General features: G+C 37.4%; 1 protein-coding gene across 1 annotated transcript in view; it reads right to left on the bottom strand.

The window, feature by feature from the left end:
* Positions 1 to 10,043: 10,043 nt before the first annotated feature.
* Positions 10,044 to 15,818, bottom strand: part of LOC118786811 (transcription elongation regulator 1-like protein) — a 77,708-nt gene continuing 71,933 nt past the window's right edge. The window contains exons 11-14 of the mRNA XM_036542147.1: positions 14,019 to 14,157; positions 13,175 to 13,264; positions 12,652 to 12,770; positions 10,044 to 10,458 (exon numbers count right to left, since the gene is read on the bottom strand). Coding sequence (XP_036398040.1) covers positions 10,302 to 10,458; positions 12,652 to 12,770; positions 13,175 to 13,264; positions 14,019 to 14,157 — 505 coding nt within the window. The 3' untranslated portion in view covers positions 10,044 to 10,301. The remainder of the gene's footprint in view (positions 10,459 to 12,651; positions 12,771 to 13,174; positions 13,265 to 14,018; positions 14,158 to 15,818) is intronic.

Genomic DNA, 15,818 nt, shown 5'->3' with positions numbered 1-15,818 from the left:
TTCCCTAGTGACCCACCAACCCTGTCATCCCAGTAATACCCGAGCCTGGTCCACTTAACTTTAGGCATTTTTTACAAGAGATGACCACTGAGTGTGACTGTGGCCAGCTAGGCACACTTTGTCTCCTTCAATGTGGGCACGTAACACTTGTTTTTGACACAACAGAAGACACTTTGTCTACAGTCTTCTGAGACAATATACGGCAGTGCCAATATAGGATAAGAATACCTCTATATTGCAGCTCCTTTCTTTCAGGTCAAGGTAATTTGTCCCAGTTCCCTTGTCAGGGATTTACAGTTGACACATGTCTCTAATAGACAGTAAAATTGTGTTGGAGTCTGGTGGCAGCATAATGGGGCTGAGGCTGGCTGATTTTACCAAGAATAATGCTGTATAGCACTGCTGGGAGCAGAATCTATTTAAATAAAATTTATTGGGACATATGACAGAGGGTAAGTGGGTCATTGTATGGTACCATAAAAAAAAATTCCTACCAAGTTTTTAAAGTAGATTACTTTGTGTACAACATCAACATTCTAAAACAGTAATGAAAATATTTGCATATTTGATGAATGAGTGAGATTATTTTAATTGTCAGTGATCAGACTGGAGATACCAGTCACTAATTAAGCAAGCATAACTCTGTAGGCTTATGATTAAAATGTGGTTCCTGCTTCTATGACAAACCAAAATTATTTAAATATCACATATTTATACATTCTGATCACATAAATGTCAAGCATAGGCGAATTTCTGATACCACTAGGGGGCCACAGCACAGAGAAAAGACTGTAAAAGAATGTAAATAATTGTGATTCTAAACAAATAATGAATTGTATTCCAAAAAACACATCACATCCCCATAGACAGTATTTTGTAAATCCTATTCTGGCATGGATTGTATTGATAGGACACATCTGGCACTTCTAATTGGGATTTTTGAATATACCCCCTGGAAGGATTGTTCTGGGTCCTTCAGATCTTTTAGTTTTCCTTTGTGAACTACTATCTTGAGTCTGAACTGCTCAAGAAACTGCTTTTTGTGAATTTCTCTAATTAGTGGAGGTCAATGACCTATTACCTGCAATGTTCAGAGAGCCCTCTGACTTTATTCATGATAATGGTTTTGTTACTAATGAGTCTCCACTGTGTTTCCTCTTTTTATACCTCAGGGAAATATATATAGTTCTTGCAGCTTCCATCAAACTTCTACTAAGAAGAAAGTTGATGTAGGTTTGTTTGTTTTGGATTTGGATATATATACACTATATGGACAAAAGTATTTGGCCACACCTGTTTTTCAGGGTTTGGGCTAGGCCCTTTATCTCCAGTGAAGGGCAATCTTAATGCTTCAGCATACCAAGACATGTTGGACAATGCTATGCTTCCAACTTTTTGGCAAAACAGTTTGGGGAAGGTCCTTTTCTATTCCAACATAACTGTGCCCCAGTGCACAAAGCAAGGACTATAAAGACATGGTTTGATGAGTTGGGTGTGGAAGAACTCGACTGGCTCGCACAGAGCCCTGACCTCAACCTCATTGAGCACCTTTGGGATGAACTGGAACGGAGATTGCGAGCCAGGCCTTCTCATCCAACCTCAGTGCCTGACCTCATAAATACTCTACAGAATGAATGGGCACAAATTCCCACAGAAACACTCCAAAATCTTGTGGAAAGCCTTCCAAGGTATATGTATTTGAATACAATGTCATATACAATACAATACATATAGTGTGTGTGTGTGTATATATATATATATATATATATATATATATATATATATATATATATATATATATATATATATATATATATATATATATACACACACACACACACACACACACACACACACACACAGGGAGGGTTACTTTTAATATGTATACCACTACAGATTACATTGCAGGCTGTGCACTTTTTTCTTCTTTTTTTTCGTGAGGGGCAAATGGGAGATGCCTATCATTGGATAGATTTTCCAACTGAATAAACATTGATGAAAAAAATGAAAAAAAATAAATCAAATTAAATGAAAAAAAAAATCCAACATAATCCCTTCAGTAATCTTTTTAAAATGTAACTGTAATTTGATGACCATCAATTTGAATGGTAACTGTAACGGAATATAGTTAGGCCTACTCATATTTTGTATTTTAAATACGTAACGCCGATACATGTATTCCGTCACTCCCCAATCCCGTGTATCTGTGTGTATATATATATATATATATGTGTATATACACACACACACACACACACACACATTTTCATTCCTTTTCTGTACAGTGATGGAGATCAATCTTGATGTATTGTTTCTTGTTTCTGTTATTGATATCTCTGCTCCCGTGAATACAGCCCTCTGTCTTCTCTCCCCTCGGGCCTCTCTTTCCCAGGATTCTATATTTATGTGTTCCTGTGAAGCTTGGTTAATCATGTTTTTCATACTTCGGTGAAAGTACTTCCCCACATTTTTGTCTCATCAACACTTTCCCTCTTGCTCAGCCCCCTTCAGAAGAAATAGCTTTAATTTCCCCCTTGGTTCACCTCTGAATCGTCCTCAGAATCGGGGCGTGACTCATTCCCCACTCCGTAAACTGCCATGAATTTTTACCTCCTCTTCCACGAGCTCAGCTAAATTGCGCAGAGATTATGAAATTGTAAGTATGAGAGGGTGTTTGTTTGCCCACTGGTGGCTTCCGCTGTATTCGTGTCATTGTGCGATGTAAACATTTGTCCATACGCGTATCACTTGTTTATGCCAACGTTTGTGTTGCATGACCACCTTCCATTAAAGATGAACCGGAAATGCAGAAGAGTGGTATACCTAGGGGCGTTTTAAAAATGCAACAAGCTGGGCATGACAGAGTCTAACTTTTCCCTGTCATGCATATATTTACAGCTGAGAAGTGCTAAATGTTACAGACACACAAAATCTCAAAATATTTACTCACAAAATTGACATGTCCAACCTGTCTCGCCATTCAGTTTCTGATTGATTCAGCACCTTTCTTTAATGTAATTCTTTGGTGGCAGTCATATTGAATTTTTTTTTTTTCTTGAGTTACCCCAGTCATATGAGTAGAAAAATGAAAAGCCAAGGAAAACTCTCATTCTAGGCACAAAAATCAAAACTCCTGAAATGAAGAGGGAACAGGCCACAGGCATGCTGACAGCTATTTAATGGTGGTCAGACACTTTTTGGTGTTCACTGGGTGACTACATCAAGGCTACAGATGTGAATGCAAACAAATGAGATACAGGTTCAAGCCTGAACATTCTAGTTCAGTACATCAGGTTGTACCTGAGGGTAACTGTCCCTGGGACTTGCAGAACTCTGCTTAACACTGCTCAGTGTTGTGTTACATATTTAATGCTGTTCAGTATGGCATTAAATTAATTGAACTACATTTCTACTAAGAGCTCATTTGCTGTTAGTAGAGGCAATAATACATTCTTACATAATGCGTCGCTTTTGAGTCATATTTTGGGCAGCAGGTATGGTATAGTGGTAAGGTGCAGGGATCCTAACAAAAAGGTTGATGGTTCAATTTCCCGCTGGGGCACTGCTTCTGCACAGACAGAATTGCCTCAGTAAATACTCAGCTGCATAAATGGATAATGTGTAAAAATCATAACCTATGTAAGTCGCTCTGAATAACAGCGTCTGCTAAATGCCTACAGTGCAATGTAATGCGGACAACACAAGCCCGAAGTGAAAGCCTTCCTGTGCAGGCCGACTTCCCTGCAAGAGGTTTCCGGCGCGTTTCCCCAAGAACGGGCACGCAAAACCGAACGGTCCGGAGATGCATGGTAGACGAACAAAATAGATTTATGTTCCGGCAGTGCGCCGAACCAACCGCAGTAAGGTATACGATCCGTAACACGGCGGGCAGGCAGGGCTCACGGGGGCCCCCGCTGTTCCATTTATTTATGATCGCATTTGTGCAACATGGCAGTGATGGAAAAGCCTTGTTTCCTTCCCTTCAGTGGCGAATGGGCACAATCGTATTCCTCCCCCTACTCCAGCAACCATGGCTCAGCACCGGCAGACCCAAGGCGCGTTTCGAAGCTGCTGCATTGTAAGGCAGCATGCTCGGGGTCAGGGTCCGTCCTCAACGCTTCAGACTCTCTGTTAGTGCTTTCCATTAGTACGAAATTCAGTATCGGATTACATGAGCGTTATATCAAGGTATATCACATTTCGTTATATTATGACAGAAATTATGACACAAAATTTTATGGGGCAGCAAAGCCAAACAAACTGACATCACATCAGCTTGTTTCACTGGCTCTGGTTGGAGGTCAAAAAAGGTGTTATAAGTTTGCCAAAACCCAAAAGGTAGTGTCAGTGTAGCATAGTGGTCAGGAGCAGGACTCATAACTGAAAGGTTGCTGGTTCGATTCCCTGTTGGGGCATTGCTGTTGTACCCGTTGGAGAGGTACTTAACCCACGATTGGCTCAGTAAGTATCCAACTGTAAATAAATTGGAAAAGTCAAAAAAAAAATTGTAACCTATGCAAGTCGCTCTGGATAAGAATATTTGCTGAAGGCCAATAATGTAGCACAATGTTGTCAAGGTATTGCACATTTTGTTTTGAATTCCAAATTAAAATAACCCTATAAATACATCCATTGTGAATGTGTCTGTAGGCTTAAAATCAAATATAAATAAGCAGCAGTACACATCGAGGGTCTGAACAGATGGAGAACACAGAAACAAGCATGGAAATTTATGTAACCTGCTTTGTTATTGGTACTGAAAAATATGCGCTAAAGTAGTTTGCTTCATCTACCTGTTTCTGTTAATACATTCATTGTCATGACCTGATTAGTTTCCATTTGATAAAACACATCTTGTGTTCAAAATGCTAGATACGCTGTAGGGAAACTGCTTTTACCTGTCTGCTCAATACTGGAGAATAAACAGAACTAAGGCTGCAATTGACAGCAATATTATCAACATTATCCCAGTCTGGCATTGTTTCCATATCAACTGCACAATTAAAATTAAACTGCATGCAGGGTTTCTCTTTTTTAGGTTTGGGTTTTCTTCCGATACCACTAAAACCTACCCAGAAGGGCCATCTACTTTATGTATGCTGGATACACTGAACACTTATGTGGGTTTAATTTTGGGTTTAATTGGGTTTAATTATAATAATTCTCACACATTGTATGCATGTGTCCATGCATGTGTGTGTGTTACGCATATGTGGGGTGGCAGTGTAGTATAGCGGTGACTAGCAGGGCTTGTAACCGAAAGGTTGCTGGTTTGATTCCCCGCTGGGGCACTGCCGTTGTAACCTTGGGCAATGTACTTAACCTAGATTTACCTCAGTAAATAACCAGCTGAATAAATGATAATATATAAAACTGTAACCTATTTAAGTTGCTCTGAATAAGAGCATCTGCTAAATGACCGTAATGTAATGTGTTTGTGTAAAGAAGGGTAGGACAAACTACTAATAGTTTTCAGACAAAAAAAATGCTAGGTGCACTCTTAAGAGAAAATTGTGTTGGCTTGTTTTTTCTGTAGCTGGGTCTGTTCTGGTTGCAAGTGATTCATTGACCTATTCCAAATTCAACAACTCCAGTGTATAAAGAGCCTCCTATTCTACTGCTAAGCACTTATACACCTCGGTGGCTTCTGCACACTGCTGAGATGGATGCTAGCTCGCAGAAGACTGAGGAAGATGTGGCTACCCAGCGCTGAAAACTGTCCTCCCTGTCACCTCCTTGACAGCACAGGCCTGCCCCCAGTTTCTTTGGGGTCCTTAATGGAGTGGGACAGCCCTGGAACACCTCCGTGGCCACACAACCTATCATTGCTTTTCATCTCTTTATGCTGTTGTAGCCTGGCCAGCCGAGGCTAGTGCATTTCTTACTTCCCATTACATTGTGTTCTCAATCACCTTGCCGTCCTCCGCTGGTTCTTTCTGTCTCTTTCCACCCTCTCTTTTACTCTCTCTATCTCTATCTCTCTATCTCTCTCTCTCATCTCTCTTGCTGTTTTGCTCTGTCTCTCTTTATCCCTCACATTATCCGAGAGACCAGTACTCCAGCAGCCCAGCCCAAATTAGTATGAGGGTACGCCACAAAATACCACAACTGTGTTAGCCCTACCTCTTTAAAACTGTGTGCCATCATTGCACTGGGAGTCATGCCTTTGCACCCTTAAAAATGGGATTTATCAGGGGGACTGATGGATATTTTACCTCCAAGCCTTCATTTGTTACAATTTCTCTTGTTTGGTTTTGTTTTCTTTTTCTGTTTTCTGAAGAGTGTCTCTTCACTGCATTTACCTGGGGTCAGGGATTAATTTTCCACTTTTTTGGCTCTGGGATTTCTTGAAAAACATATCCTGTCATGAATGCTGTGACAATATAATTATTAAAATGCACAAAACATTTTCATGGATTTTTTTTCCATTAAAGGGCGTGTTAATGTCTCTACAAACCTTCTGCTTTTTCCTCCAGAGTCAATTTTCTCTGTCCTCGACTTGGCTATTTAGAGACAGAATAAAGCACTTTGCCCAATTCAGTACTTCAGAAGAACACTGAGTCCAGCTGCCATACTTCATTTTCTTAAGAGGGATCGCATTTGGGAACCATTTCAAAGATGCACAGTTAGTCTAGTACCAGCCCAAGAGACATTTGGGCCACAATCTTCTGCCTAAGGCCTTCTCTGCAGAGGCTATAAGCCGATTTGTGCTCGTGTTTCTTTAATTATAAAAGACATGAGAAAAACAAACAAATCAACAAAAAAATCTCAGGGGGCTAGTAATAGTCATTAGTGGCAACTCGCATTGTAATTGACTTTAGCTCAGTTTTACTCTACTGCAGCTAACAGGTCTTCCCCTTTCTCATAGAGAATCCTTTCTTTCAATTGATTTAATTTAAAATGAATTAATGCTGCCTCACACACTTTCATAACCTTTAAAAGGTGCATCCATATAGTCTTTCCAGAGTGTATACATTGAGAGAATAATACTATAATTAAAATGGGAAATTTTCGTTTTCACCATAATTTCTTGTAATTTTAATACTGTAGATTGGGCACTATATCACTTCACAGATTAATTGGTTAGATTATTCAGATAAAGCTTTGATCTGATAACATATACCATTTTATTTAATTAAATGTAATATTCTAACCACATTATATGCTATATAATCCAATTATTTGCCACAGTTTTTATGAAGTGCACATTAAGGTACATATTAAATGTCAACATAATTACGAACATACGATGCAGCTGCATGTACTGTGAAGCTACCATTCATGGTAACTTGCATGTAATATTTAGGTTTGTGTTTACAGAATAAGGTGGAGGTGCATATCTGTAGAACACTCAAAACTAATGCAGCTTTTACAAAGAGCTCATCATTTGGCTCTGTCTATGTAAAAAAAAAAACTCAAGCAAGTGTGGATTTTTTCATGACAAAAATGTAAAACAAATGTGAGAAACGACAAATCTTCCAATACATTTTTGCTCAGTGCTTACATTTATAAGCACGTACCTTCACAGACACGACATGTTCTGTGTGGTGCCACATCAGGAAATATGGTATGGTAGAAAACCATAGGATTGATCTTCAGGTAAGTGTTGGGTCTGCTGACACATCACAATTTTAGTTGACCTGCAGCAGTTTAACTAAATTCTAATAAAACCTAATTCTATTAAAGAACACTGCTGCTAGGATCATTTATGTACTTGTTTTAGGCACACTTGACTCCACTTCCAACAAGGATACATTAGGGACCTGAGTGCCTTAATTTTATTTGCTTGAATGTAAGCAATAATAAGCAATAAAAATACAGTAGTACTTTTTTATATATAAATAGGCAAATACCAGGAAACATCTGTAGTACAATTTACTTTCTTGGTTTCATCCTTTTTTCTTTTGTTATTATTACAATTATAGGTTGGGTGGAGTGGAGAAGAAGCAAATAATGAATATTCTAGCTACGTCGCGGGGATATTACATGAATGTTCTGTTCAAAACGCTTTAATCAGGAAGCCATGATGGGTACCAGTGTGCCAAAGCCATCCCACCATGTTCAGAAAGTTATAGTTTCAACCACCTGTCCTGCTGAATTGAATACAGAACAGAAAGAGACTGAACTAAGGCTTAGATTCAATCAACATATGCCCTTATCTTTGACTCAAAATTAAATGAAAGTGCCATTTTGATGTTCTCTACAAACAGTATGGTTTGTTTAGTGATTTAGTGACCTAAAGGAATGGGGGAAAAAAAGAAAAAAAAAAAACAATGTAATGTGTTTTTTTTAAACGAAAAACAATACCATTTGCATTTAATTGCAAGTTAAAGAAAAGATGCTGATTGAATCCAGGCCTAATTCTTGATTAGTCCTCAAGTAGAAGGGCAAGCTCTGCTCCACCAACTTGTAAAATGAAAACAATAATGATTTTTCCCCCAAATTAGTCTCAATTGGTGCAGTTCCTACCATAGCTTCAGTCATACTGTCAGAAGTAAAACAAGAGTTGCTATACCACGTATAGAACAAGTGATTGGAGAAGGTATTCCTGAAAAATAGCAAAATTTTAATTTCTGGAGGAGAGGGCACAGTTTGTATCTCACTTTAATATTTTTGTACATCCTGTGTGAATGATGTACAAAATTATTTTAATTAAATTACTGTAATTTCTTTTTCAGATTATTATTATGATCATGATTATTGTCAACTCTAGTAGTCATGGTGGTGGTCGATGCTGTGGTAGTGGGTCAGCAGTATGTCTCTGTGCTCTGCAGTAATTTGTCTTTAAAAATATATATTCTAACATTTCAAACACATTACTACTCAAATATCACAACAATCATGGGAAGAAGGAAATCTGAGCAGCCTGCAAGTCAGTTTGATTTACTGCGTCTACATGTTCACATGTACTCGTGTGCTTGTTGGGTTATTTTCCAGCATGCAAGAGGCAAAGCATGTTCGTACTTTGGTCCTCTGTCTTACGTGTAGATACATGAAGAATACTGAGTCTGATGCAACAAAATGATGCATTGAGTTCAGGTCTGATGAAACGCATTGTCTTTGAAATGCCTAGTTTTTTTGTTTTTTTTTCAGAAGCGCTTCAGTAACTACAGCAGATAGAAGCTAATGCTTCCAAATTCCTTATGGTCTACCAGTCATTAAACCCAAAGTGGCACTAAAATGCAGCTTATTGCCTAGATGGACAGTCACACCTTAGTTGTAGTCCTCCTGTATCCCATCAAGCACTGGTTCAGTGTCATGCTCCTTGTGTAATGAGTACTTCACCCTTGTGCTTTCCCCATCCACGTGCACTTGCTTTACGCAAAAGCACAGAGTGCACATTGTGAATTCCTTTCTTCTTAGGACCTCAAAATCTGGACCCCATTTGTTCTGGTCACATTAACTGTTCTGTTCAGATTACCTTTTCAGATTATCTTTTCATTGATTAAATATTGATTTCAACAGGAGGTTAATGTATTAACACAGAATCCACAAAACGTTTAATTGAAAAAGAAATGAGAAAACATTACTTAATAAAAGAATCAATTAATATCTATCTAGCAATTGAACAAACAAAGCACTGCAAAACAAATACTACAGTCCTTAACTGTACTCTTTAGAATGTCTTTCTACACAGTATGCATGTTTTTTTTGTTCACACTGATTACTGATGACAGTGATTCTCTCTTAAATAATGTCAAACAATATTTTTATACAATACCATTACCTTTTCTTTTAAACCAGTTCACTTTTACACAATATTTGTATATCCATCAATACACGATACCATCAATGCTGTGACCAAGCGCAACATTTACTTTTCTGGTTTTAGAGACATTAATTGTTTCTCTATAATTTCAGTGCAAACCTCAACCAACTTTCATGTTGTATATTTACACAGATATGTGCACAGATGTATGTGTATGTATGTGTGTATGTCCATATACACATACATATATACACACACACACATACACACACATACATATGGAGATGAATTTATAAATATATGATTTATTGTACTTATCACCATTAATGCTGAATTCACAAGTTTTTCACTGTGATCTGAACACGTGAAACCCTTAATTTTTAAAATAGAGCTTCAATATGAAACATTTAATCTCTGAGCAGTGTTTCACTTCATATTCCATTCAACCAAGTCAGACGTAGCCAGTGTACAGATGTAAACTGGGGCGATTCAGGAATATTGACTTATTTTTACGAAATGGACAATCTTATTTAGTGGTCAGCGATCCCTTCACAGTATATAAGGAATAGTTTGTTACAAAGCTCATGGCTTTTCATCTCATTTTTCTCAGTCTTAGGCGATTTTCTTTATCTCGTTTCTTAAGCGCATTGATGAACTGATTGAAGAAGTGTTCCTGATCTTTCTTTTTCTGAACTTGCTTGAATCGCTGGTCTCTGCCGTATTTCTCTGAAAACTCCTTGAATGTTGACCTGCAGAACAAAACACATTCAGACACATAAAAGCAACTGGTTGTAGATGAACGGAGCTTTATATTCATGAAGTCAAAATCAGCACACACAACAGACTCATACTTCAATTTTAGCTGACTTCACTTGAAGACATTCCGCAAGTAAAATCAAGAACTCTCCATTCAATTGCAAAGCCTTGTATTTCCGTAAGTAATTCCAATCTTTTGAAATACCTTTGATGAAAGAGTGCTAAGTTAAGCACTAATGTCTAATTGGAACAATGTTCATACTGTAGACAAGTACACAAATGCAAGTGATAAAGTATTTAGATTAATGAATTTAATTGTTTGTGATGAGCTCATATTGGCATAAATATTGTATATCATTGGCAATGGTAAAGTCTCCATTTCAAAGAACCCCAGACCCAAAGGCAGCCTGTTTAAGCCTGGAGACCCAGGAGTCCATGCTTACCATGATTACCATGATTGAGTAGACTATGCTGTCCTGGTTATAATTTTGCTGTTTTTATTTTGTGCAAATTGTGTATGAATTGTATTCTAATGATTATCTTTGGAAGTCAGGTATGTAGGTTTGGAGTCAGGCACATATAATAATTGTATGTTGCCACCTGCCCTGGACAAGAGTGATTTCTAAATAACAGAGGAGGAAGATGACTCACTACAAAGGAAAGTATGGGGACAAAATTGAAGTTGGCTCAAAAAAGCCTAGCATGGTATTAGCTAGTAGTAGTTGAGCCAGTCAGCTTTTCAAGCTAGCTAACTAGCAATTAGTTAGCTAACTCACAGACTACCTGTGTCACCATCTTGTTAGCCAGCTAGCAAGTTCTTTTTTGGTTAGTTTTCTCACTACCTAAGTCACTAGCTTGCAACCTAAAGCCAGTTTACACCTTCACCAGCTAACATGCTGGCTAGCTAGTGAACTAATTCTAGCTAGGTAGGTGGCTGCAATGGTAATGAGCGAGAGTTGGCAACTCTGAGTAAGAAGCTTTGTTAGACAGAGAGATTCTGAATGTTCTATCCATGTTAGTCAATGGGAAATTTTTGGATGAAAAACCATGAATATCTCTTAAAATATTATTCCATACAAGTTTAAGGTTTTATCCAAAGTTCCATAGGTGTAGCTGAAAAGCTGTAAGGGTTGCATATAAAAAGGTGTGAAGGAAGGGGTGAAGAAGAAAAGGAAAAAGAAGCGATTAAGCTGGCTTAATAATAAATCATTTGTAGTGCTACTTACAATGCAAGCCAAAAAAAAAGGTTGAGTGTGATGATTTCCATCGCTAGTTTACAAAGAAAGCTGTCAATGTGGGAAAATAGGATATCACATCCTTGTAAGAACATCATTTGTACTTTTCAGGCTCTGCTGCTGTGTTTCTCACAGGGGAATCTAAATAAACCTGACATCAGCCTGACAACAAGCCATTCCTCTTTTATTTTATTAACAATTCCCATGACGGGTTTTCCTATTTGGGTCTTAAATGGTTGGATGCAACACCAGGTAAGAACTGTTCAAACAACTCGTTCTTGTTCGTTTGTACAAAACAGAGAGATCAATAACAGAGGCCAATGCCTTCGAAGAAGACAAACCAAATCAATGTTTTTTATTTTCCCACTGTCTCTCAAAGCTGGCACTTAATTCAGTTTGCAAACAGATGTCTTTACACACTGACTGGAGCAATATAGAATAGATGCAACAGCCCTTTTTCCTTTATGCTCTGGTAAATGTTGCCATTTTATTAATGTTTTAAGAGCTACTTATTCAGAAAGTCATACCTGCAGGTAACTATTGCTGTGGAAAATTATGTGCTTTGTGTTTCATAATTCTCAGGACTCTCATAATTTTATGGCATCATAAATGCAGAATCACAAATTATACACAGTCTTCAGGTAAATGGTTAAGTCACCTAAAAGTAACGGCATTGTGGACCTTTCTTGAGTAGCAGCTTCCTCAAGAATGGACTCCTTTGTATGGAGTCCATCCTCAAAAAAAAAAAAAAAAGCAACAGTTCAAAGTTTCTATCTCCCAGCTGTGATTTCAGAACCTGACATCCTTTCATCAATGCTGGAATAAACTCCCTCAAGGTTTCATATGAAAGGATTCCAGATTTTCATCAAATACAGTGGTCAAAAGCACCTCCATACCAAGCACTAAAATATGTCAGCATATGAAGAGATTAAATAATAAAACACTTTTTACCTTGATGTAATCTTTGACTCCTCAAGAAGTTTTCGGAATTCCTCTTTGGCCTGCTGTAATTTGCTCTTTTTTTCCTTGTATTCTTCTTTTATTCTAGCCTTCACAAACTGATCAAAAATCTGAAATAGAGGCCATTAGTCTGGCTTTAAATTGTACACTTAAAAGAGACAAAGCCACTAAGACCATGGGCATAATTTATGGTAGGGACGGTGGGGATATGCCGCTACCACTTTTCTGATTATCAAGCAAAAATAGTTAGGCATATTAACGTTACACTAGTAGCTAGTATACTTAGCTAACGCTATGTCCCCACCACTTTCCGAATCAAACCTACGTCCTTGACTAAGACATTCAAGGTGCTCTGCTTTTCACTATATCTATGAAAAACTGATATTTCACCCAAGATGACTGGTATCTCTCACAAAATGAGAAGTGTAAAAATGTATAAAATTCAAGAAAGAAAACTTGAAGGGAAAGAAAAAGGAAGGAAGAAAAACATATTTCTGCATATTTATTTACATACCTGTTTTCTTTCTTCTGAAGTTAGTAAGAGATACCGTGGATCAAAAACAATTTTATGCAACTCTTTTTCCCATGTAGAGAATGCTGACACCTGTGACAAAAGAAAAAAATGCTGAATTTTCTGTAAAACAGAGTGAGAGTCTCTGAGATAAATTACAAACCAGCACAACATATCAATAAAATGTACAAAGTCTGAATTTGCCATATTAGGGATGGTGTTCCCAAGGAGACAGTTTATTTTAAACCATTCACTCTACACTACTACAAGTCTTTCGTCACAGGTAACCATTCATCCTTTGCTGGGATCTGTATGCTTTTGAGTCACAAAGATTGCTGATTCACTCAACACATGAAGAGATGGCTGTCAGCCATCAATAACCAGGCTTCCAGCTAAACAATCATTAACTCAGTACATGCAAAACTGACTGAGAATCTAGGATGCACTGATGTGATGTAGCTGTCAGCAGGTTAATATGGTGCATCTGACGGTTCAGCTTCTATGCGCTGATGTTAACAGGATGATATACATGTGCATACTTTAATTAAACACAACATGGCCTTCAACCATTCAAGTTTTTTTAACCATAAATGTAGGTTACTTCATTTAAGCAAGTCCTTTTTTCATTTCTCACACATTTTCTGCTGATTTCAGCAACAAAAAAAAATCTTTAAATTTTGAGAAAACAAAAGTTAGAGGTGTTACGAATAAAGCCAAGCAAAGTTAAATTGAATAGAGGCCCATGGGACAAACAAGAAGGACTATACGTTGCGTATCTTTTAGAAACATCCCTAGATAAAAAAAAAATGACTAGTGTATTAGATTATGAGGTCAAAAACCATGTTACCCCTCTTTCAAGAAGCATATCCCTGAAGTGAGCAATCCTCAGTTCCAAAGGTAGAACTGTCCGATGAGGACATGTCTTGGCACTTTTCTCTCCCTCTTCTGTGTCATTCTGCTGTTCTGTTCCAACAGGCTCCTCAATTCTTACAAGGAAAACGAAACAAAGGCTGTCACCATTCCGATGCTATCAAATTCACCATTAAATGGAGTATGTTCAAATTATGACTGTTTTGCAATGTGTGATATAATACTATAAATTATGTTAAAAATGGCTTAACTAGTGTACTGTATATAATCTGTTCTGCAAATGAAAGATTTTTCTCTTTGAATACTTACTAATATTAATGTTTTTGCAACCAGGAGGTTTCAATTTTTTTTTTTTTTTTCTTGCCAACCCAAATTGTGCATTCATTCACAAATAAAGAAAAAAAAAACTTTTTATGTTCACCAGTAATCAGATTCAGTTTTTTTTTTTTTTTTAAACGATTGCTAATGAGGGAAGCCCGTCTAAAGCAGCAGCTCTGGCAGACTTAGGTTTTCCAAAAAATATGACTTTAACTTCAACTAAAGAATAAATATTAGCTAAACCAATCTTTACTTAATAAAAACACTTTCCTGTTGTCCCAGCAACCAGCTGTTGTGTCACTAATTATCACAGCTTTATTCAGCATACTGTCTATTTTTAAGGAGACTTGAAATCAGATGTGCTGCACCAAGCTGAGGCTACAGATGGTAAGTAATAACCTGTAAACTTAGATTACTAGAGTGCTACAATGTTAACTATACACTTTTAAAAAATCCAAAATGCTTGAATAGACAGACACAGATTCAATAGCAAAGGAATAAACTCTCACTATGGAAGTAATGGAAAATCACTTTTACACAAAATTATCCTTACTGCTCAAACATGTTATTTTCCTTCTGTAAGATTCTTTTCTCTGAGTGTGACTAACAACAAAAAATAATAAAATAACAAAAGTTGGTTGGAGATGCTTTTTATTTCCATTAAGAATCTGCTGGACTTTTGACCCACTGTCTGCCAAGTGCATGCTCCTTATACAAAAAAAAAAAAAACATGGCCCCATCCTTATCAAACGTATGGTGTGACCAGTCTCACAGATCAGACAAGACAAAGTAGCTCTAATGCAAATGAACTTTCGCAAACTCTCCAAGAAGGAAAGGACCCACTGACAGATGAGGTTGCAACATTTTCATTCACTATAAAGCCAGCTATCAACATCCAGGTATCCAAAGAGATCAAAGTTACTTTGAAACATACCAGATGTCTTTGCTATTACTGCCTTTGGAAGAATGCAACTTTTCATTGTGTTCAATTAGATTGTGGCACAGAGACCTCTTTGGATGAAAACACTTGCTGTAAGGACTTTGCCCTATGTGTTAAGTTTGGGCATTAGCTAAATGAGGAATGTGCAACATTTGACATGTTTGGTTCCCTTGGGTACCCCTTAGATCTATCCTTGGGCTACACTTGAATAATTTGCAAATGATCTCAGCAGAAAAAAGCACATAGTTATGATAAAAAAAACTACTTTAGTCATGCAGCACTTTAAAGGAACACTTTACAAAGCATATTTAAAAATGAAAGTGGTTCTTTTCCTTTTTTTAAATTGGCACCCAGAAACGAACTTATTCTTCTCCTTCTTTCTCTTCTTCTTCTTCTTAATATTAATATTTTGACAGATACTATAATCTAGATCAATTTACAAGGCCAACATGGCAAGACACACTAAGCATGTATCAAGAACAAGAACGGAAGCACAGAAACCATAAATCTAAAAGGCAA

This window comes from Megalops cyprinoides, chromosome 1 (assembly GCF_013368585.1).
Source record: "Megalops cyprinoides isolate fMegCyp1 chromosome 1, fMegCyp1.pri, whole genome shotgun sequence".
NCBI classification, from domain to species: Eukaryota; Metazoa; Chordata; class Actinopteri; order Elopiformes; family Megalopidae; genus Megalops; species Megalops cyprinoides.
This window is presented reverse-complemented; position numbering and strand designations above follow the sequence as displayed.